This window comes from Pseudochaenichthys georgianus, chromosome 6 (genome assembly GCF_902827115.2).
Source record: "Pseudochaenichthys georgianus chromosome 6, fPseGeo1.2, whole genome shotgun sequence".
Classification (NCBI taxonomy): Eukaryota; Metazoa; Chordata; class Actinopteri; order Perciformes; family Channichthyidae; genus Pseudochaenichthys; species Pseudochaenichthys georgianus.
The window spans coordinates 19,934,011-19,958,776 of NC_047508.1; the positions used below are offsets into that span (position 1 = coordinate 19,934,011).

Here is a 24,766-nt window from a genome sequence, read left to right on the forward strand (position 1 = left end):
GAACTGAAAATGGCACTATGGCAGCCATTAACTGCACATTACGATCTCAACACACAGATGATTTTGCAGGAGCCCTCAGTCACATGTATGGTACCTCAACTGCAAACCAGCGCATCGAGAGTTGGTGGTCTTTCTTCAGAAAGCAAAGGTATAGCCTTTTAAGGTCAGGTCCAAGAATGTGTGTGTGTGTGTGTGTGTGTGTGTGTATATAGTACAGAGGTGCCCAAATACTTTAAATCTATCTGGATGAAAAAAATTGTGAATTACATTAGAGCTATACACTAACATTTTCCCAAGGGAGTTTATGTGCTCCCAAATGAAATAATTTAGGAGCGCACCAAGAAATGTACAACATTTCTAGAAATATTGTGACTTTTTACTTGACGTTGTCTTTTTTTCATGAAATACAAAAGTTTGAATTCCACCATTAGGACTCAGTTCTGGATCGAGCTCTTCAGTGACCTTAGAGAGAGGCACCTCTTCAATGGGAGCCATGAGCACAAGTGTCTGCTGCGATATGTGTTTTTGGGCATCATACAAAAAGACCTCGATGAGTACAGACAGCTGTGGAACCACCACACCATCCGGCCTGTTCGCCTGTCTCAGTGTCCATCAGGCAAACCTGATGCCATGTACCACCTGCCTCACAGGTTTGTATTGAAATTGTTTGGTAATATTACTTTAAAAATATATCTGACTTCATATCATTTGGTGTATCAGCCCAATATGACAAGTTTGTCACTTGATAATAACGTGATTCATTTAGTCTGAAAACTCATTATTTAAAAATGATTTCAAGTCTTAAACGACTAAAAATGGATTCCAACACAAAACCTAAATCACAAAATGTCCAAAGCTATTCTGTCGATTTATCTTACTCAATTCCAAAAAGTACCTTGTGTTAGAAAGTGAGTAGAATGACCATATGTGACTGAAAGAGCTGCTGTCAACCTGACATTAACTTCTCAAGTCAAAGCTCTTTGTTTAGGAATTAATTAACGAAGAACTGACTCAATGGAGTCTTAGTTATAATGCTTATCTAGCATGTTTGGGGGGTTAAATTATCCATTTGTAATCACTTGACTCATTATGTTTCAATGTATGACTGGTCTTAGGTTTGGCGGAAGGGAGTGTGGATTTCCAGTGTCCTGGGAAGCCCTACACCACTTTGATGGCATCATGCAAGCATCATCTCAGTACAATTTGTGTGGTGATGAGAATCTGGAGATGCATTTTGTGGACTTGCAAAGAAGGAGTGGGTTGGCTCCACCAGGGAACTGGACAGCTGCTGTTCAGAATTACATTTCCATGAAAAACATGTCTGGAGTGTAGAACACATTGCCCCACCAGACCCCCAGAACTTTTTGTGAGTACAAGTTGATGAATCAACAATAACATTCATTGCATCAGTCACATATGCTACTGTTATTTCTGTTTTCACAGTGGGTCTGAGAATAAAATCTTGTGAACCAGCTACAGCCGTGTCATCTTTGTAGCGAGTGTGTAACATATATGCTATACGTAGAAAAACAAGTCCTTACGTTAAAATGAAACACTTTTAAACCATTTAATGAAGAGTCATTCAGCTTTACTCTTTCACAAAGTCCATGTAAAAACATGATAACATGGCCAAAACAAAATTGGCACATTTGCACGACAAGGTGCCTTTTGCAGTCTTTATTTACTGTTTATGTAAATATTTGTAAAACATCTTAACACATGTTCTGAACTCTTGATTAACCACGGTCTACCTTACCTACCTAACGAGAATACAATAACAATACAAATGTGTGGTGTTGTTCACATGTTAGATATGAAATAGGACAAATCTGCCATGAAAAATACTTACATCTCTCTTACATCACAACATTAAAACAATGGACTGTGTACTGTGTGTGGCAACATTAACTTTAACACAAGTTATTTAATTGTTTAAATGCACCCAAAGCCGGGGGAATTATTAATGCCAAAGTTCATGTTGGCTTTGAAGGCACCATAAGTGTCCAAAAGAGGAAGCTTTAAAATGTTGGCACAGGTATTTGCCATTGGGAATGTTGACGTTGTAGAACATAGGAACTGAAGGCGTGGCAGAGGACTCATACCAGCAGGAGGCACACATGGCACACCTGTAGCGAACATTAACACCTCCTCCAAGGTCACTGAGCTGTCATTTTCTAAAAAGTAGAGAACATTGGAATCAATTGACAGTAAATACTATCTACATCAACACCGGAACTTTTTATAATCTGTGTGTATACAAATCAGACAAGAGCAAATTGACTAACCTTCACAATCGAGAAGATAGTCTGCCCAGTAACTCATAGCGTTCTCTTCCTGAGCCCTTCTGTTGCTTCCCTGTTGACTAAATTCAGGCTGGAACAGATTTTCCATCTCTGCAGCAGACAGCTTCACATCGGCATGACAGAGAGCAGGGGTCAGGACCGTCGGATGCTGCTGCAGAGCTGTCAGAAATTGCAAACTTTCAAGTCCAGCCTTGAATCTAAAATACAATTAAAAGATGCATGCAAAGATACATGTGCATCATGTAGAAGTAAGTAAGCAAGAAAACTGGGACAACAGCAACACGTTTTTCATAATTATTTTAGCAATAACAATGAATACAAAGACCTACCTTTCGATTGCAGTGTTGTTCCTGTGGATTATGTACCACTTCAGGTAATCCTCTACAATCGTTTTCTTTTCTTCACATGACCTGACATGTCTGAAGCACCCAGCAGTCTGCAACATGGCACTGTTCCGTATCATTAAGTCCTGAAGGATCTCCACTGAGGGTGAATTCTGAATCTAAAAGAAGAGATAACAGAGTCCCATACATTTCAAAATATGACACGTAATTATAAAAAATGGTAATGCCAGAAGTATATCTTGAAAGAATGGTTTAAGTGGACAAAACTCTCTCTTTACCTATTCTAGAATGTCACACCCTTCTCATACCTCTTGTAGGACTCTCCCTATCTCCTCATCTGTAATGTCTCCAACAGATGCCTTGAAACTGCTCTGCCCTGAGATGTAGCTGACCAGATCCTCTGACAGAACATTAGGACCAGGTCCACCATGCACAATGGACACCGCAATCATCTTCCCTGCTAAATAATACTCATCTTGGATAGCTGTCCAAGATAATGCAGAATAAAGAAATATTAAATCAGTTTCCACATTTGAAAACACTGCAAGGTTGAAATATGGGTTCTTTTAAAACATTATAGACAAAACAGAACCTGTTGAATTGTAGACCAGGTAGCGGCTCTCCACAGGTCCATCAAATATGGGCCGTTTGTTCAGCTCTTTCATGAGAAGGGAGAGGAATTCTCTCTTGGGGCCACCTGTATCGAGACCTTCCTCAAACCTCCCTTCATCGTCAGAGAATTTCACCAGGATGTCTTTCTTTTCTGAGAATGTTGCCCTTTTGAATCCTCTGACTGCTCCATCCCAGATGTTCGAGCGACAGATGTTAAATCTGCTGACAGCTCGATGGTCAATCTCTAGGGCCAGGTTTGCAGTTATCTCAGAAAGTGATTGCTGGTCCACCCTGTCATCAGATACATTATGACCATGTTAAATGGTACACCATAGCACACATTTTTGATCAGGAAAAATAACAACCACAGTTGAAGTAAGGGTAACTTTTCTCTTACTTTGTATCCTCTGGAATGTCATGACTGCACTCAACACTGTCTGAGTCATCCTTATCCTCTATCACAATAGGCGCATACAGCTGAGTATATTTGCTGAGAAATTGACATACACAAGTTTACATTGTTGATGTTTTCATATAAAACATACTTGAATTGTAGAAAGGAAAGTATAATACCTATAGCACGCAGTTTCCAGCACACCTCCTGATGTTCCTGGGCCCTCTTGTGAGTCAGAAAGTAAGACCTGAATCACAAACCATAACAGGGATAGGACAGGTAAGTTGAAGTATTTTAAATCATGGCTGTCAGAGGGCTGATTTAGAAAGAAAAGACTATTCTAATGTACACAAACGTGGATCTCTGGGTCAGTGTGACACATTATTTCATGTAGTTTAAGACATTAATTGAGTGACAATATTTTCAGACAAGGCTAAATGTGAACAATAGACAATGTTTAAGAGCCACAATTACCGGAGCTGCTGAATCAGTGCCTGACTCTCCATCTGCAGGTTCCCATATCTGGAAGTAAAAAACAATATATCAGTGTGACACTTCAAATTTGACAGAACTAGAGCTTAACACATTTGAACATAAATATTGAATTATATTATTCTGACTGATAGTGTATGTGATTTGCGAGAGGGGCAATGATCCTTCTTACATTATCACTTTCAGTGAAAAACATACAAATTATTATGGTATGATTTTGCAGCGATCTGCACTAAATAAAGTTGTTTTCTTAAGTTTGTAAAATATGTGTAGGCCAGGACGCTGCAACAATTACCGCAATTTAAAAATGCTATTTTGGGACATGTTTCATCGTAAAAATATGCCGTCTATGTGAAATCTAGAAACATTTTCACTTCCAGATAGAATTTACAATATAAGCGATCTAAGATACAACAAATGTAGTACTCACTAATGTATCAGCTGCATTGAATTCTGCAGAAGTTGGACTCATGATGATCACCTCTGAATCCGATGAGTTGGATTCAGAGCTGGTTTCCTGAGCTGTGAAATACAAGAACAGGTATAAGAGGATTTTAGACTACTCAGAACAACAGAGTGCTTCCTTGACAAACAAATACATTAAAAAAAGCTCTTCTTGGTTGGCAATTCATTTCACAATTACGTACAAGATGTAAAGAAATCTTCAGCTGTACAAATGTACAGTGTGATACGTTGGTAGGCCTTCCCCACTACCTCTTTGTACTTGTTTAGAGTGAAGGGTACTTCTGTTCCTGGTATATTGGTTATCTTTGTACCGTCAGGGTAGAGCAGTACGTAGGGACCGCCATGTAAATTTCTGTCGAAGGTCTTCATTTTTTGCTCAGCAGCTCTCTGCAATTCGTCCGCATCTGACTCTGGGCGTATCAAAAGGGGAAGTACTGTTCCTCTTACAGTCTTCAGTACACAACTTTCAGCCTCATAAGGCCTACTGAAATCTACAGAGAAACAATGAAATAGGCGAATGTTCAACTAGTTCAGTGACACTATAAATACATGACAGAATGGACTGTCGGCAAATTATTAGTATATCTCAGCAAAAAAAATGTACCTTCACAACCTTCAGGTTGTCTTTTGATGGTGTTTTTTTTTTCTTAAAACCTGCTCGTCTCTCCTCCTCTTTTACACTCCGGAATGTCCGAAATAACTCCAGTGTGTTTTTTCCTGTAGCCTCTGCTTGAAATAAGAGTCCAATCAATCGTCAATGACAAAGAACAGAGAGACATACAGTGTTCTCACCCATACTCATAATATAGTGTACATTGCCTAAGCCTAATTCAAAAAATAAAAAAATTAAAATTACCTCCACTTGTGCCTGTTTTATCAACATCACACAGGAATTTGATGTCCTTGCCACATGAACAGCAAAAGGCTGATTTAGAAGCCTGCTGCTGCTGTCCACAAAAAGGACAATACATTATGACCTGCAACAAAACAAATAAAGTATCATTAGGTTGCTTTGCGCTTCAATTGCATGAACATCTATCTATCTATATATCTATAAATCAAGGTGTGTGTGTGTGTGTGTGTGTGTGTGTGTGTGTGTGTGTGTGTGTGTGTGTGTGTGTGTGTGTGTGTGTGTGTGTGTGTGTGTGTGTGTGTGTGTGTGTGTGTGTGTGTGTGTGTGTGTGTGTGTGTGTGTGTGTGTGTGTGTGTGTGTGTGTGTGTGTGTGTGTGTGTGTGTGTGTGTGTGTGTGTGTGTGTGTGTGTGTGGCTCGCATATCTCTCTGACTGTTTGTCAGATCGACCTAAGCTTTCGGATATGGCTTGCGGATTGCACGATGATGTGCATCCTTCATTTAGAATTTTTTGGGATTAATTTTCCCTAAACCTTTATTTTTTGACGAATCTACGCGCTCCGATCGGGTACGCGAGCAGCAATTATGGGAGCCAAACAATCGGTCCGCTTAGTACGGGCACAAGCTCTGAACGGCCATGCCCCGAACGGGCACTGCACTAGTTTTTAAATAACACTAACACATTTGGAAAGACTAATCAGTACTACTTTCAACACTGGCTTAATACAAGGAATATCCCAACATGGATTGCAAGTGTGTCTTATAATCACGACATTCCCCACCAGTGGCGTAGCCAGGAATTATTGTGTGGGTGGGCCTGGAGAAATGTAGGTGGGCCAGGGGGAGACATTAAGTGTGGGGTCTGAGCTGAAATTTCATTAATGATTTTAATGATTTTTTAATGCACCAATAGAACTTAAGCATAAATTAGCAGTGAAAACAAAAACATAGGCACGGCGGCCTCAGAATGTGTGTAAAACTGACATCCACATAGGGATGGGTATCGTTAAGGCTTTAACGGTACTACTACTTTTATCGATAGCGCTTACGCTTATGCTCCAGGTTCAGTACCAACCACATCATAAAGTACGCGGACGATACAGCAGTGGTGGGACTCATCAGGGACAACAACGAACAGGCCTACAGGGAGGAGGTGAAACATCTGACAGACTGGTGTAACACCGACAACCTGATCCTGAATGTCGATAAAACAAAAGAGATGATTGTCGACTTCAGGAACAAAAAGCACTGTCACCCACCACTCCACATCAACGGCACAGCAGTGAAGACTACAGACAGCACCAAGTTCCTGGGGGTGCATATCACAAGCAGTCTGACCTGGTCCACTCACACTACATCACTATTTAAGAAGGCACAGCAGCGCCTACACTTCCTGCACAGCTCCCCCCTCCCATCCTCACCACGTTCTACAGAGGAACCACAGAGAGCGTGCTGACCAGCGACATCTCCATCTGGTCGAGAGACTGCAACGCCAAAGACTGGAAGTCTCTGCAGAGAGTGGTCACAAAAAGCCTAACAAAAGCCCAGAACATTTTTAAAGACCCCACTCATCCTCACCATGCTCTGTTCTCCCTGCTGCCCTCCGGCAAGAGGCTCCGCAGCATTAAGAGCAGAACAGCAGATTCTGCAATAGCTTTTTCCCCAAGCCATCAGACTGCTGAACAGCAAGCAGACCAGTAACATAAAGATTACATTACGCTGTGTAAAGAGCACATATTTGTTATATAGTATGTCTATTTTATTTATATGTATAGTAAGTCTTTATATTTTAAACGCACACTTTATCTTTAATTGTATCAGCACCACGTCACTATTATTTATTTATATGTACAATTTTAGCAAGTTTTTATATTGTCCTGTTCCTGTAAGCCAGTACAACGAAATTTCGTTTTAATAGTACACTCTGTGTCTTGTTGAAATGACAATAAAGTATGTCTATGTCTATGTCTTATCGATCCGGTCCTTTAACATTACTTTTATCGGTTCTTTTGGAGAAAAAAAGAAGGTCAACTAACTAAACAAATTGTGAACAAAACTAACATTGCTTTTTATTTAAATTAAATACATCATATTTCACATCAAAAGAAACAACAATGTTTTAACAAATCATATTAAATAATGTGATGACAGAACTGTAAACAGAATAGCTGAAACTTTAACAAAATAAATAACTCAGTTTCCTCTCATCATTAACCCATGTTTGTATCATGTAGTTAACTCGGTGTGTCGCTGCTAGCAAACATAACACCTGACGTGGAAACGTTCCTCGTGGATGGGGCTACAGAGCTACTAGAAAGACAGTGGAACCCGGTGCATTCCTCCGTCTGGATGTGGAGCACTTTTGCTAAATGTTTAGACAAATTGCTCGTGTTACCGCCCTCACATGATAAACTCTTATTCCACTTTTGATAACGAGTATTGTCCACATAGACACGGCTATAGTTTAACCACACCTCGGAGCGCGTTCTCTCCGCCATCTCCTCCGTGTGTGTGTGTTGCTGCATGTTGTAGCAGCTGCGTGTGTGTAAACTGCCCCGCCCCCTCTCACACAGACGGGGGCGAGATCTCTTAAACGGAGTTGGCGACACTTAAACTGCAATGTAATGTTTGTGTAGCAATAATACATACAACATATATCGGGGGCACAGGTTGTTTATCCTTGACAGTCGCACAGTGGGCACACACTGAGTGTTTTCATATTCAGCAAATGTGTACACGCTAAACTGCAGACCTCAAGATGAAATAATACTTTCATTCACTCACGGCAAAAGTTACTTTACTTACTATAAAAACTCACGGTAAAAAAATGCACTCCCTATTCCATTGTCATGAAGGTGGAATCTAACTATATCCAGAATACGTTTTATTGGATCCAGGCTAGAAACATGTTTATTTCTGCTGTAAAGTTGGGCATTTTAACATGGGGGTCTATGGGAATTGCTCCTTTTTGCATCCATCCCCTGTCTGCCACTAGATGAACTGCAGTTTGTGGCACTTCCTTCTGGGCTTCCCGGCTCTGCGCTATGAAGCGCTGATTGGCTGTGGGTGGGCCAGACGTGCATGTGGGTGGGCCCAGGCCCACCCGGGCCCACCCACAGCTACGCCGCTGTTCCCCACTGACAAGGGCAAGACAAGGCTCAGGCAGTTAAACACGCAAGAATACTGTGTGTGTGTGTGTGTGTGTGTGTGTGTGTGTGTGTGTGTGTGTGTGTGTGTGTGTGTGTGTGTGTGTGTGTGTGTGTGTGTGTGTGTGTGTGTGTGTGTGTGTGTGTGTGTGTGTGTGTGTGTGTGTGTGTGTGTGTGTGTGTGTGTGTGTGTGTGTGTGTGTGTGTGTGTGTGTGTGTGTAGTCTAGATTTAAAACGGTTCAAGCTGCACGGATAAATCGAGCAGAATCAAACAGTTTTCACAGACACGCAAACAACTTGAAAATAGCTTTCTGCAGTTTTGATCAAAGCTATGTTCTACTAACATTATACACTACACACATAATCTGCTCCCACACACAAAATAACGTCATTTAAAGTCATAAATACGGCAGCGACAGATATTATCTACATCCTGTGTAACTTTAACATTATAAACTTACCGATGAGATGTTTCCTGGAGATCCCCCAGCCTTCTTCTTCTCTCGCATAAAAAACCGCATGTGCATCAGCAATAATAGTCCCCGGTAATTCACTTCCGTTGTGGCTTTTTTATTTGCATCGCGGCGTTTTTATTTGCGCGGCGTTTCTGTTTCTTTTTATTTGCAGCGTTTTTTTTTATTTGCAGCGTTCTTTTATTTGCAGCACCCTGGCCTCTCAGGGCCACCGTAGATTTGTACTTAGTCTAACCAAGAGTTCCATAAAAATACTGGAGCCTGCCTAAATCTAAATTGTGGATTGATGTGGAGCATCGATTTTGTTCTTTACTATCCCAAAAAAGATTGTTTTAAGAACCCCAGGCTGATAATATCCTGACTTATATCCTGACTTATATATATAATATCCTGACCCTGATATCCTGACTTCCTGATCACTGCTGTCTCTTCTGCCATCTCGCCTGTGGCACGGATTTATCTTCAAGGCTGATTAACCGGTCTATTTTCAAGTCCAGTTGACATGTTTTTACGACAATCTGTGCTTTAAAAGTGAAACTGTTTGTCTAACCCCACTGCAGTGCTCGTTACATTTGGTTATTCCAACCCTGTTCCTGGTGAACCAACATTTCTCACAGTTTTATTTCTCAATGGTCTCACTCTCCACACAATAACGCTCGGTATGTTTTCATGAGCGCGGGTCGCTGAGAATGATCCCAAGGTGGAAAGAGCTGCAGTGGCTTATTATAGAAGATGGATTCAGTTTTTTTACATCAGCATAAAATATCTAACAATAGCTTTCTCTCTCTCTCTCTTTCCCCTCAGCCTTATCTCATCGAGACGTTATTACTTTGAGGTCCTCCACAAGCAGGATGACAAGGGCTCGGATCACGTGGAGGTTGGGGTAAGTGGAACTATCCAATCATGTGAGCTCACTTCCTCCTTGCTTCCTTGTCTACATCTCATTTCCCTCTTAGTCATTTTATTCTAGCTGACTCTAAAAGGGTCAGTTTGAATGTATGATATATAACAGAGCAGGAACTAAACAATGTACTGATGTGGATGGGATGTAAGCAAAAGGTGTTTCAGCAACCTGAATTGTATGCTATATGTAGAAGATTTCCACTGTTTCGCATTGCCATAAGGCATCACATTTTTGATGGGAAGCTGAAGCTATTATAACATCTATGCTCTCGGCATTGCCTCTAGGCTCTATCGGGATTTTATTATTATTTTACCATGCAGAACAAAGGGGTTAGTCAGGTGTACTGCTGCCTCTATCAGTAAGTTTGTTTCTGATATTGTTTGACTTTGTTAGTTTGGATTCACCAAAGTCACACAATAAAACGGATTAACTAACCAATGAAGGCAGCAGCAGACCGGCAACCCCTGTGTGCTGTGAGGTAAAACTAGTGTTTTTTTCACTGGAGTCTGGTAACTGTGGTGAGAGCATAGATAACCATTTCAAAAAACAAAGACTCTATATCCGTCTTATGGCAACTTAAAGTGGTTAAGATATTCTGAATAGAGCATACATTTACACAAACATTGTTTTTAGTAGACATTTTGCTGACATTCCCGTCCACAGCAGCACGTTGCTTTCCTTTTGTGTGGTAACTTTTCTCTAAACTGGAGGCATGCATTCCCCCATGTACAGTATGTAGTGCATTGACTATGGATAAGTACCATCCCTCAAGCATATGAAAAGGCTTTCAACTGTCTTGAGAAAACTTGACCTTTGGCAGGATATTTGCATATTCTTGCTCCTACCCTTTGTTTAACAGTGTCAGAGTGTTGGCTGAGCTGGTGGAAATATCTCCTCTCCCAACATTCCTGTGCATTCCGTTTCATTTTCCTCCTGTTTCCATGGTCTCACCTGATCAAACCTTTATGCATGGATGCCCTCCTTTTTTCATGCTGTCTTTTGCTACGAAATGGTATAGAGCAACTATTTATTCTGCTTCTCTTCCTCGATCTCTCCCACGGCACTTCACATTGGTTTTTCCTGCCTCTGTCTTTATCTTTGTTCTGTACTGCCTCTTCATCTCTATCTTTCCTTTTTCTCTTCACGTCCACATTCACTTCTCCTCTGCACCATTTCGTTCTCAGTAGTGGTGTTCTGCACCTCAGGCAAAGCTCAGAGATGAGTGGAGCTTAATGTCGAGATGAAGTTTCAAACGAGAGCCCACACGCCTTGTGTGAGCCTGTACTTTGAGTGGGAGGGTACAGGGAAAAAAGAGATCACTGATGCGTGTGTGGAATGAGTCTCTTAACAAGCCCCAGGTTATCGCCATCATGGTGACCATCATCATCATCAGCAGTGCTGCTAGAGTTGTTCTCTTCTTTCACAAAACTTTTGTGTTATATTTACACCTTGGAGGTTAATGATTTTTTACTTCCCTCAGTCTATCTTTATCACTCACAAACTTTGAGTGCTTCTGGCTAATTCCCTCTACCTTTATTTATGTCTTAGTTCTTGTTAGTTTCTTCCTGGGTCTTTTTCAGAGGGGGAAGAAGTACTCAGATTGTGTACTTAAATACAAGTAGAACCACCAGAAAGCAGGAATAATCTACAAGTAAAAGTCCTGCATGTTAAATTCCTCATTATGCAGATTGGCCCATTTCAGAATTATATTAATTATATGTTTTGATTATAATTATTGATGCATTTAAGTGTTTATCACAGCTGGTAAAGATGGAGCTAATTGAAACCCATGCATATGGTGCAAGGTAGCTTGTGGATTTACTTTAGGTGTGATTAGCGTCTTAAGTGTTGATTACATTGCATATCAATCATTCAAATCTGCAAAGTAACTAAAGGTATTATAATACATGATGTGGAGTAAAGATACTCTGTTGAACTCTGAATTGTAGTAGGGAAGAAGTACAAAGTAGAGAAAAATGTAAATACTGACTTAAAGTACAATTACCTCAAATTGTACTAAAGAACAGTACTTGAGTAAATGTACTTAGTTACTTTATATAACTGGTCTTAACTTTTCTGTCATACTTTTGTTTTTCCAACCTGGCATTCATCAATTCAACACTCTCTAACTGTTGCCACACTTTCCACCCCTGCTGTGTCCTTTCACTTTTTCTCTTGTGTCTTAAACCTTCAGTCTGTGCAGTGTTATTCTGCTCTGCGTGGCTCCTGGGTGCAAGTTCTTAGAGAGGAGTTGACAGGGTGATGTGAGGAGCACCATGCTGAACTCCGATAGCTCTGTGGTGCCAAGAGGATCACACTTGAACCCAATGAAATGTGGACGGATGACTTTGTGTGTGTGTGTATGTGTGTGTGAGAGAGAGGGAGGCATGCATCTACTTTACAACCGTACTGACACTTGGATCTCCATGCTGTCTTGGTAATGGTGAATTTGCTGGTAACTTCTTATGACAGTGTTTTCACACGGGCCGTATGGCAGGTCTCCCAAGTGCTATGCTGTTGCTATGGGATGCTGTGGGTTCTTGATGTGGGTGTGTTATGAATATTCTCCTGATGATGTGCAAGTGTGACTAATAAATTACTGCCCGTGACGGCCACATCCCAGTGGCAAATAAATTAAACTTTATTTAGAGAGCCTCTGTATAGAATAACAAACTCAGTTGGTGGGACGCAATTCAATAACAGCAGAGAAATATTCTGGTATTATGGACTTGTTGCTGGACTTGTGAAGCCGACTGGTCAATGCCAATGTGGAGGGTAGGTATATGGCTGGATAATGTAAACCTCTGCTAATCACCGCAATTTCAATTATTTCAACGAGACACCTACTATTTTCTCAATGCAGATGTCTTGAAGATTAATCATGCATGATCCTCTTGATGATCCATTGTTGAACCTGGCTCAGTTTTCTGGCAAAACTGAAGTACTTTTGGTTTCTCCCAACTCCTGAGAAAGATATCTGGGTCCACTCAGTTCATAAGCTAGTCACGTTCTTTGTCTTTGTCTGTTTTATCTGAGCTTTCTCACTAAAAATGGCACAGGGTTGATGAGAGTGGAGAAAGTAATAAAAACACTATAGCTCCAGCCTGTCACATGAAATGAGCTGAATGAAGATAAAGCACGCTGTAGAAGTGTGGGGAACTGCAAAGTTGTCAATAAAGTGAGAAAATGCTAAATAAATACACACAGTCTTTGGCACTAGTAATTAAGATTTAACTAAATATTTGGGTCTCTTTATACAATCTTATTCGGTTGATCTAACGACGGAGAACGAAGAGCTGACACACATAAATAGAGGAGGAAAGAAGGATATGTGCGAAGTGAACTGAAGGCTTTTAATGAGGTATTTCTGTTCCCTCTACCTCAAAGTATTTCTCATTCAAATCATCCAGAACATTTTCCATGTGATTATGTCTACCAGTGAATCAAGGTCATGCGGAAATCTCTGCCTCTGCCTCTCTCTCTCTCTCTCTCTCTCTCTCTGCGCTTCCTCTTAGCCTACTCATGAGGCCATCAAAGCGGGTTTGTACTAGTGAAAACTATTTAATGAAGCGTATAAAAGCCATGCAGCAAATCAAGATAGTGTGTAGGAATGTGTGCATGTGTGCATGTGTGTACGTTGCGCTGTCTTAGTAAGGCCCCTGTGTGTGATTTAACAGCGGAATACATTTAACACCTTGACAAAAATAGCAGATTTACCGTGACCGACCCACAACAGCATAAGCCCAGGGCTCACATAAATCCACAGAAACCCAGGCACTCATTTGTTAAAGAGCAGATAGTGTGGATTCACAGCTCTTTCCTCTGTGTTCGGTGCCAAGCTCTGATTGCACGGCCAAAGGTGGGCTGTTCCTCTGGGATAGTATGTGTTCAGCAGCGCTTGTTATAAAGAAACAAGAGAGTGTAAATATCAGATAGTACACAAGCGCCCTCTGAAAGTTACCTTTTAGGCAAGGAAATGAGAGAGAGAGAAGGCTTGTTCTCTCTGTGATGGCGCCTTTCCTTTCCACCGTGTGAAGGAATTAGGGAGAATTGCTGCAGGAAAGCGGAACATAAACAACATTAGAGACAGGAAGAGACAGGTTAGGAGTACACTGTTCCTTTCTCCAGGGGATGGAAACAACTGCATTTGTATGTATGAACAGCACACCAATGAATGAGGAGATTGTTGAGTTGTTAGAGTGAGAAGGCAATTACTAAAGCTGCACTCTGACTGAACCTTTCCACTACTACCTCAGTGTTTTCTCTTCAATTAGCTTCAAATAGACTCTCTCTAAAGTGATGACTGTTTTTTTAAATGGATTATATGAGATGAAAGAAGACGGGTAGGTTTCTTAAATGTCCTCTGGATCTTTGTTGGTGACCACGGGACATTTACGCCGGCCTAATGGACAACGTGTCTCGCTACACCATGTGACAGAGTGAGGGAAAGTGTCGGCCATTAAACGGTGTGATTGAGAGAAGGAGGGAGTGGGAGAAGGAAGAGAAGAAAGTCACGCCTTAATTAGTAATGGCAACTTTATGGAGAGGCATGGGTGTTGGATTTAAATGCAGGACTTTAATGGCCCTCTTTTATCACTCCTGCCAGACCAAGTCTCACACTGCCGACCAATTAATACACACACCCATGTATGCACACACTCAGCCCCTCAAACACACTTCTACCCCCAACGCCTGCAGACTCATGGATGAATTCACTCAGGCACAACCGTACACACTGGCACGTGCAGGCCTCCCAACATCTGCCGCACGCCCTGCCTCCTCAATATAAATCAGGAGTGGCCCTTGCGACCTGGAGCTAGCTGTTAAAATATATTGTGTGTATAGTTTTACTTTCTCTTTGTGTCTTTACCACTTCAACACCTTTTAGAGTTGAAGGTAGTTCAGCAGCTTTTAGACACATGGTGTCGTATTTTTTACCTCAGCTCACTTTTCTGTATTTTGGTTTTCCTGTTTTCGCGTTCATCTTTTTCAGATGTATAATTTTGCATATTACATTTTCTTTCAGTCATTTTTATATATATATATATATATATATATATACACGTTTGCCCGTCCCATACATTACTTTTATTTTAGTTTTGACTGAAAAACGCTTCTATTATTATTCCTATCTTGTAATTTGCGCAGTCCACAACGTTGGCCAAGCCACCATATGGCCAAGTCTGTTGATTTTCGATAGAGGACATTTGCATTTGCATTTGTCTCTTGGCAGCTCCATTCTAAAAGGTCATGTAAATGAATATATAAGGAAACAACATGAACACCAGCATAAAAGTCACCAACAACTCTTTAATAGCTTGCAATAACATGTTCATGTTATTTGACTTGTTATCCTCCAGAGGGCAACATTAATGCCAGTCATTAGACTAATGACTGCAGGCAGAGCATCTAGGTTTTCCCTATTTATGAGGATGCTAAAAAGTGCAAGACATGGATTCTCAATACATTCTCAAAGCGTTCCGCTTCCCATAATCGAGAAGAACTCATCCTACAACTGAATATTATTCTCATTCATGTTATTCCCTAATAAACTACAGACATTTAAAGCTGATGTAGAGCTGATATATGTAACCCACTTCCTGTGTTTTTGGCTTGCTCTTGTCATCATACATATTTGCCCAACCACTAACCCACCGAACACGGTCCACTTTAGTATTCATATTTAATTCAATACATTTTTAACACAAGTTTGAATGGTAAAACATGCAGGCACACTAGTGTTAGCATATTCAGGTCATGCTGAATCTGTAATATTACATTTTTCCCATATATGTTATCATTGAACGTTTTTCAATCCGCCATTGGGTGCATTCATGCGATCATGTCAAAACAATATTTTACACATTCAATCAGGTCTGTGCCGTCTTGCTCACTTAGTCCAAAACCATCTATTTTATATCCATTTGTATTCAGGTCAGCCTAGTTATTCCTGTGTCATCTAATTTCCAGTAACATTCTGTTAACCTGCATGTCCTTGTCCAAAAGTTTTAGTCATGTGGCAACACATGGGCTTTTAGGAGAGGTGCTGGGACATCCTTCATGTCGAGTTTGACTTGATTTGAATCGAGTGAGAATGTTAGTGTGACTAACTGGTTCCCCCTCAGAGCACACAGGGCATTGCTGTAAACACACAGACTATGACGTGCCGGTAATTGCTATGGATATTGGGTTCATTTGTCTTTGTGAGATGTCTGGTCTGTGAGACTTAAGTTAATTCAGCGAAGAAAATCAAACACCCCGTCACTGTTTCCACCTCGTCATTTCTCTTTGAATATTGATCCTCTGTCCCCAGGCAAGACATGATCTGACTTTAAAAACAAGCCATTGTTTTTTTTGTTTTTCTGACAGGTAATGGAGAGTGTGATCTATCTTCAAGCATTTAAGTGTTTAGCTCTGTTCGGTTGTCAATTGATATGAGAGTATAATCAGTCAGGAGCTTTATGTCCCTGTTTTCGTGTTTGGTTAGCTGTGGGTTTTTTTGGGGGTTTTTTCCGCCTCTACTTCACCGTCAGTCTTCAACTTCCATTGTTTAAAAACAGAATCAGCAGAGAATCAAAACACTGCCATCTTCTGAGTCGTCTGTGCTGTGTTGTGGAGGTTTGTGTTCAGAGCTGTCAGCAGTCTCTCCTGATGCTCTGCTGCCAGGTGCCTGTCAGTGAGCAGCACCATAGATCCACACATTTTCCATAACTGCCAATGTAAAAATTCCTACTTTGGCTTTCTTCCTACGAAAGCTGTCATAACTTTTCTTGCATCCACTCAATACATTTAATTTTTTCTTGCCATTGCTCATCACCTCGCATTTCTTCCCCTTATATCCTTAGAATCCTTAGAATATAACACATGGATGATCATTTACAAATCTTGTCTGGAACACAGAGTTGAATAGACAGCTATATCTAACAAAAGAAGGTCTTATAAAATATTAATGTTTTTTCTACATTCGGTCAAGTAAGAGTCAAAATGCCATTCATTTTTTCTTACTTACAGTGTAAGCTATGCTGTATAGAGTAAGCTCAAGAGGTTCTTCAACTTTTTCCATTTTTTAAAAGGTTGAAAGTTACAGCTTAGAAACAATGCGTGTCCCTGTTGAGACAAGACCACAGTAGCTGCAGGGTTTCAGATGTCAGAAACTTGTTACACATATAAATTAGGCACCCACACATAAGGGTCAGTGAAGCATCAGTAACTTCACTACTGGTTGTTTCCAGGATTGAAAAACCATAATGTGTGTTTTTACACTTTTCGTAGATTTAAATTCGTACATTTTAGATTAGAGGTGCCAGTCTTTAAGCTTAGCTAAGCTAAACTAAGCTAAGCTAAGAGGCTGCTTGAGTTAATTTATTATTTTCTGTCAATCAATCAATCTTCTAATTTACCTCTTGGGAATAAAGCAAACAATACTTCCCAACATTTTTCAAAAATTCATTACATTTTTCCGAATGAATGATAGTAACCAAAACAGTAGTATATACAAAAGCTGTGAGTCCGATTTTTTTCAGATATGTCTGACAGCTATGGTTGCACATACAGTACATTTCAAACTGTACCCCTACCCATGAGGGCTATAATTGAATAAACGCTACCACTTTCCCCTAAACCTCACCAAAAGAGACAAAGCCAACATTCAAAGGTTTTGAATATGGGATTTCAAAACCAAAGCTACGGGAGATAATTATCGGCTTGTTAGCAGCATATCTTTCTCAGTGAACAGTTATCTGGCAGCACAGACGGGTCAACAAGGGCGCTTGTGCAGCTACCTTTCATTCAAAGTGAAAATGAGTAATCACAGACTGAATGTCGAGTCAAGGAGAGTTTATAAGCAGTACACTTGCCGCAGTCTTTACTCTCACTGTCTTACAAGTAGTGATGGCAGTTTGACAGTTCGATACATGCTTCAAACCCTGGACTTCCTATTCTATAGAAGCAGTGCTTCGAAGCTTGCTTGAAATCACGTGACATATGACGTCCGAAGCAGCAACTGCTTCATTTCCTGAATGAATCACTTGACTGGTTCGCGGTCCAATCACGCGATTCAATGCACTGCCTCGTCTCGATTCTGACAGGTGACAGGTTGAAACAGTTTCGAATTTGAGCGCTTCAACACTTTATAACCGCTCTAAACAATGCGGTTAATTGCATCCTTTCTCCACAACTAAACCATAGCTCTGGGGAAAAAACAAACCTATTTACATATACTATGTTTGATCTATCCCTGTCCCACTTCTTAAACGTTTGATCAGTTTTATTTTTAACACAAGTTACTGTAAATAATTTCCTAAAAAAAGCCACTGTAACTTTACAGGAGTAAATGGAGCATTTGTTGAGGACTATCTTCAGCATTGTGATGCCCCTGTGGGTTCACCTGGAGAGGGTGTGGCTGTGCTGTGTCCAGCCTCGATTGCAGTAACTCAGGGCACCTGGGTCTGGTGCCCTGCAGCTACTTAAAGCCTCTCTGCTCCTCTCTGGCCGTTTCTCAATGTCGAGTAAACCTGCTGCAGAGCAACTATTTCAAGTATACTACGTCATAGAGTGGCGCAGAATGCTGGGCATTTAACATGCATTTAAACAGTCCTTCGGCGCCACTCGATGACGTAGTATACTTGAAATAGTTGCTCTGCAGCAGTTTTACTTGCGATTGAGAAACGGCCACGGTCTCTCTCTGCTGTTTCCTACAGGCACCCGGTTCTGTTGAGTATGCTGTTTGTTACTTTACTTTGTGCACCTCAACACCCTCACACTTACACGTCCATGCAACCCTCACCCTGCATTTACACGACTGATACCACTGACGTCCACACCTTATGCTTTACTCATTTTTGCACTTCATTCATTTGGTTATTTTGAATTGTTTGCTTAAATAAACATCTTTTATTAACCATTGATATGGTGTGTCTCCCACTTTGTTGTGGCCTTTTGAGCCAAGTCATAACAGCATTGATGCACATTTAGTGCGCTAGTGTGTGTTTACAGAACAGTGTAGGAATCAACTTAAACATATACTACAATTGCCTTCCTTATGGTACAGTATGAAGGAACATGTCATCCAGTGCCAACATTTGGCTGACTATAGTTTATAAAATAGTTTTTGGTTTGACAATTATGGAATAGTTCTTGTTTTTTCACTGGATTACTTTACAATAACAATAACGTTGAAGAACCTTTCATATCATTCTCTCCATTCTTGCCCAAACGTGTGTCTCATGTCATACTTGAAGTGACCGCAAACACCTTTATACAGTTCTCAGGTTGTTCTTCCCTCAAACATCAAAGTAACTGTAGTTTATTTTCCCTCAGGCAGGTGTCGTCAAGTAGGTTAACATCTGCCTTGTTCTGCTGTCCGCTCTGCCTCAGACTTGTTCTGTTTACCACTTTAAATTCGCCTTTATTCCATTAATACCCTAGAAAATTCAAGAGAGGGCTGTAACACTACTAAATGGAAGTGTTTACTTTCTGTTAATTGTATTGTACCTGAAATCTGAATTGATTTTTACGTAAACTAGTAAAGGTCAGATAGTTTCATTATGTCTTTACCTCTAATGTGTCACACCGACAAAATAACTTCATATCCATAGTGCCTTAGGCTCTGAGACAGCCAATTGAATTAAAGGAAATACAATAATACAACAGTCAGCAGTCTCAGGAACAATAAACTCCTAATCATCTAGGAATAAAAAATAACTTGCGCTTGATGGGCCCGGAGGCAAACTCTGTGTGTGTGTGTGTGTGTGTGTGTGTGTGTGTGTGTGTGTGTGTGTGTGTGTGTGTGTGTGTGTGTGTGTGTGTGTGTGTGTGTGTGTGTGTGTGTGTGTGTGTGTGTGTGTGTGTGTGTGTGTGTGTGTGTGTGTGTGTGTGTGTGTGTGTGTGTGTGTGTGTGTGTGTGTGTGTGTGTGTGTGTGTGTGTGTGTGTGTGTGTGTGTGTGTGCGTGTGTGTAAGCTGCATTGAGTACAGTATGTAACTCCAGAGAGCATTAAACCACACTCCAGGTTGGAGCAGAACCCACTATGGGCCGGCTGAATGAAAACGATATCTAAACGTCAGTGGGTGGTCGGGGAATGATGAAACGTGATGAAACAATACTGTCGGCTGCCCGTTGCCATTTTGCGATTGGTACTTTTTATTATTTCCTCCTGGATATTGATTTTCTTTCTCCTCTGTTGAACTCTTGGGGCGAGCGAACAGGCCTCCCTGTCAACACTATTTCACAGAGGACGCGCCCGTACACACAGCGTACACACCCACAGTCACACACAAAAAGACACACACATCTCAATGTTCACTTGGTCAATTCCTCCCTAGAAGGAAATAATCAGAGAATCTATGGGGCACAGCGAGGGAGGGGATTTCAAGCATATGCAGCACAAACAAAAAGTCCAAGCATCAACTCTCATTGGTTAATATTTGAACATTTGCAAAAAAATGCTTTGTTTGATAATCATTAGCAGAAAAAAGATTGTCCATTTGTTTTCTCATTGTGCATCAATACAGCTAACACACAACAGTATAGATAGATAGATAGGTTATTCATCCCACATTGGGAAGTGATTTTGTCACAGGAGCAGTGTTGTCAAGTATTACACATGAGTGAAAAGTATTTAAAGATGGAATAAGATACAAATATAATAAAACAATACATTAACAGCAAATATAAACATACTGTAGGCCTACTACTGTTGTAATAAAAATATCCAGAATAAGACTGCAACGCACAATGCAGAAACACACAATGCAGAAACAGCTAGAAAGTCAAACTTGTGATACGATTTTTCCGCCAAACAACTGCGTGCAAGTTTAAGAATGAACTTACTGTGTTGTTTTAGAAATCAATGAAAACTTTGCGATAGTTGAACACTTGTAGTCTGTACTGTACTTGGAGCAAGTATTTTATTACTTATAAACACCTCTCTCAGCTCAGGATGTGTCCCAGCTGCCTTCAAACATGCTGTGGTCAAGCCACTGCTAAAAAAGAAAAATCTCGACCCCTCCATTCTTGCAAATTTTAGGCCCATCTCCCAGCTACCGTTTTTATCTAAAGCGCTGGAGCGAGTAGTCTACGCCCAGCTGCAGTCTTTTTTAACCACGCATGGCATCCATGAAAAGTTTCAGTCTGGTTTCAAACCAATGCACAGCACTGAAACAGCCCTTTTAAGAGTTTTTAATGATCTCCTCCTAGCCGCCGACTCAGGTAGCCCAGCTGTCCTGGTGCTGTTGGACCTGACAGCGGCCTTCGATACCGTGGACCACAGCATTCTGTTGTCGCGGCTCGAACAGTCCGCAGGCATCACAGGCTCTGCTCTGGCATGGTTCAGGTCCTACCTAACAGACCGTAGCCTTTCAGTGCAGCTAGGTGCCTTCTCCTCTGCAAAAGCCCCCCTTACCTGTGGGGTTCCCCAAGGTTCTATTCTGGGCCCCATCCTTTTTCTATTATATATACTGCCCCTAGGTGCAATTCTCTCCAAGCACAACATCCCCTTCCACTGCTACGCTGATGACGTTCAGATATATCTACCTCTCAATGCTAATGCCAACTCCTTACAGCAATTGATGGACTGCTTGGCTGAAATTAAATCCTGGCTGAGCCAAAACTTCCTCACCCTCAACGAGAGCAAGACCGAGGTAATTTTTTTTGGACCCCAACCTCCGGCCTCCCAGGTTGACATTCTTGGCTCCCTGAGTAAAAACATCCTCCCCGCTGTAACGAACCTTGGAGTAACCTTCAATAGCACTTTTAAATTCGATAAACAGGTCAGCAGCGTAGTCAAAACCTGCTTTTTTAAATTACGACTATTGGCTAAAACCAAGTCGTTTTTATCTTTTAAAGACTTAGAGAGGGTAATTAACGCTTTTGTGACATCGCGACTGGACTACTGCAACGCTTTGTATGTGGGCATGGATCAGGCATCCATAAAACGCCTGCAGCTAGTACAGAACGCAGCTGCACGTCTCCTGACTGGCCACAAAAGGCGTGACCACATTACCCCCATTCTGGCCTCACTTCACTGGCTTCCAGTTCGGTTCCGAATAGATTTTAAACTCCTTTTATTTGTTTTTAAGGCCCTAAACGGGCTGGCTCCGGCTTATATAGCTGACTTAATCCAGCGATACACCCCAGCCAGAGCTCTAAGGTCTGCCGACCAAATGCTGCTGGTAGTGCCGAAAACCAGGCTAAAAACTAGAGGGCACCGAGCCTTCGCAGCAGCTGGTCCCAGGCTCTGGAACACTCTGCCCTTACCTGTGAGGTCGGCCCAGACACTAGGGGCTTTTAAATCCTCTCTAAAAACACACTTTTTCTCTCTGGCCTTTTAAAAGTGAGCAGAGCATGACATTTTTCATTTTGTATTTTAACTGTGTCTGCCTTTATAATTGTTGTTTTTAACTTAAATGCTACAAATTGCAATATGTTCCGTATATTTTTTATTCATGTACAGCACTTTGGCGCGACCGAAAGTTGTTTTAAAATGTGCTTTATAAATAAACTTGATTTTGATTGATTTACTGTGATTCTGCTGCGAGTTAGACATAACATCCTAAATAACAACTCATATGTGGTCTTCACTTTTTCGTCCTTCCATGACAGCCGCCTGCCTCGACCTTGACAACGATCCCCCTGAAATAATGACACAAAGCTGAAGCCTTTGGTGGCCTGCAGAGCTGCTCCCTGCTGCTGCACAGCATGACACCGCACTGTGTCCTTGTTTTTTGTTATTTTTTATGTGCACTTGTTTTTGGCATGTGTGCCCCTTGTTTTCCAGTGTCAGCGTCATTGTGAAGAAGTAGCAAACAGTATAGATATCTTAAAAAACAAATGCTGGATTGGGCTTTCACATGTCAGCCGAGTTACAGAATCTAAAACGGTGAAAGTGTTTGTGTATTTGTTTTGCATTTTTGCAAATTGGAAACATTTGCATGAGCCTAAGGAGGGAGTTTATATTTGTATTCTCAACCCGAGGGTTCGAAAATGACCTGTCTCCTGCCATTATATCCTCGGTAACCAGAAGTGACGGGATAATTGTGAAATCTATTTAAAAGAGTCGTAGCATCCCTCTCTTTCTCTCACTCTCTTTCTCCCCCTCTCTCTATTCCTCACCCCATGCCTCTCTCAGTGTTCAGGTCATAACTAGATCTTCCTCTTCACTCTCGCTCCGCTCACACTCTATTTTCTCAGGTGTTTCTGTTGTTGCTCTTGTTTTCTCATTCCTTCCCTTCCTTCATATCCCTCCAGTCTCACGTTTCTTGTTCGCTTTCCACGTGCCACACTTTTCTTTTTTCTCTCTCTCTCTTGCTAAGTGTGTTTATACAAAAACCCAGCATCAGATCGATCCTGTGATGTCGCTGTGATCGATAACACCCAACGTGTCACAGTTTAGCCTGGAAACAGTGATGGACGATTTCTGTTCACATTATACTTTCCACGTGTTGACATTTAGTTGTCTCCTCTCACACAATCCCTTTTCCCTCTTTCACAAACAGTGGCGTCCGTTCCTCCCTGGTCTGAAATATGAAGTGATCGACTCGGCCTACATCTCCCTGTATACAGGTAAGACCTGTTCTGTTCTGCTGCTCTAATGACACATTTTTCTCATACCGTCTTGGAAATGAAATAAACTGGATGATGAATTTGTAAATAACAGATATGTGTGGCATTGATACACATGGGACTCTTTGTCTTTTCTATTTCTAGTCTTTTTCTTTAGCCTAGTTCTCAGAAATAGAAACAGCAACTGATGCTATTAAAAAAGATGCATCTAATCTGGTATTCAACCATAAACATTTGCCTTTTTGATCAAATATGTTCACCTGCCTTCCCCTCAAACAAACCCACATGTATTGTCAGTTGTCCTTATTTTATATTTAGTTATTTCTCATAGGGAAGCTGCATGTTTGAGGTCATGCCATGTCTACTCTATGTAGGACCAAAGACAAGATACAGAATCTATTGGATGCTCTATTTCTTCTCTGTAGGAGCAGAGATGAGAGCTCCCGAGTAGATGTCTAACCTCTATAGCTCCAAGAATAGCAAGTATTTTTAACAAGGGGAAATGCCAGCTGCACACAGAATGATGTGTGGAGTTGTCATTTTGGGAAAGCAGGTTGCTAGGGATGTATGCCTTCTTGTTTATGACCGGCTACGACAGTGAAGAAGGAGGCCTTGTACTGAATATGAGGTCACCTGCTGGCTTCAGACAATACCATCTCCTCATCTGTCCCCCTCCACCCATCCATCACTGCTCCTCCATTTATGCCATGCCCTCTATCTCACCCGGTTTCTCCATTCTCTCACTGTGGAAAGTGTTTAATATTCATTCCCATTTGACACAGAGAAACATTTGTAAGCTCACCCAGCTATACTTGTCCTTTGCATTACTTAGTTTAATTAAATGTCAGATTGGATTTCAATTAACGTCATTGTGTGTTAGGCAGTTGTAACATTTAATAGGAACATTCTCAAACTATGAGCCTCAATCACAGAGTGGTGGTCAGAGGCAAATACATGGGTGACTCAGCAACCAGTGTCAGATTGTCTACTTGTGGGACATATTTTGACATGAGACGTAAATAAGTATTCGTAAAGTAAGTTTTTCAGCTCATATCCAGTCTGTAGAAAACCAAGAATACAGTATTTGTTCTAATGTTGTATTTGTAAGTTAATTTTTCTACTATCCAGGTAACTTATCTTATAAGTGAGTATTGAATATTTCCACACATGGTATCTCATCTGGAAATATTTCTCCACATCCATCTTTGTTGCAAAGATCCTA

The 24,766-nt window shown here is 41.1% G+C and overlaps 2 protein-coding genes and 1 long non-coding RNA gene across 3 annotated transcripts in view; 1 reads left to right on the top strand and 2 right to left on the bottom strand.

Annotated features, from left to right (window-relative positions):
• Positions 1-24,766, top strand: part of b4galnt4a (beta-1,4-N-acetyl-galactosaminyl transferase 4a) — a 209,051-nt gene that overhangs the window by 173,524 nt on the left and 10,761 nt on the right. Inside the window, exons 8-9 of the mRNA XM_034085301.1 lie at positions 9,886-9,964; positions 23,478-23,544. Coding sequence (XP_033941192.1) covers positions 9,886-9,964; positions 23,478-23,544 — 146 coding nt within the window. The remainder of the gene's footprint in view (positions 1-9,885; positions 9,965-23,477; positions 23,545-24,766) is intronic.
• Positions 1,879-4,035, bottom strand: LOC139433935 (G2/M phase-specific E3 ubiquitin-protein ligase-like). Its single transcript, XM_071203358.1, has 7 exons — positions 4,009-4,035; positions 3,833-3,900; positions 3,657-3,749; positions 3,240-3,550; positions 2,633-2,805; positions 2,286-2,462; positions 1,879-2,174 (listed from the first exon to the last, which is right to left on the bottom strand). Exons 1-5 carry the CDS (start codon positions 4,033-4,035, stop codon positions 2,705-2,707), a joined length of 600 nt encoding a protein of 199 aa, XP_071059459.1. The 3' UTR covers positions 1,879-2,174; positions 2,286-2,462; positions 2,633-2,704.
• LOC139434051 (uncharacterized) lies at positions 4,134-4,849 on the bottom strand. The gene is made up of 3 exons (XR_011643449.1): positions 4,793-4,849; positions 4,576-4,667; positions 4,134-4,175 (listed from the first exon to the last, which is right to left on the bottom strand). It is a non-coding gene; the product is annotated as an uncharacterized lncRNA (long non-coding RNA).

Excerpts from the sequence above, each read along its gene's own strand:
- LOC139433935 (XM_071203358.1), bottom strand. The coding sequence starts at position 4,035 with ATGTGTCACACTGACCCAGAGATCCAC. Across the intron at positions 3,750-3,832 it reads CTGGAAACTGCGTGCTATAG|CAAATATACTCAGCTGTATG; the intron begins GTATTATACTTT and ends TCAATTTCTCAG. Across the intron at positions 2,806-3,239 it reads CCTGGTCTACAATTCAACAG|ATTCAGAATTCACCCTCAGT; the intron begins GTTCTGTTTTGT and ends CTCTTCTTTTAG.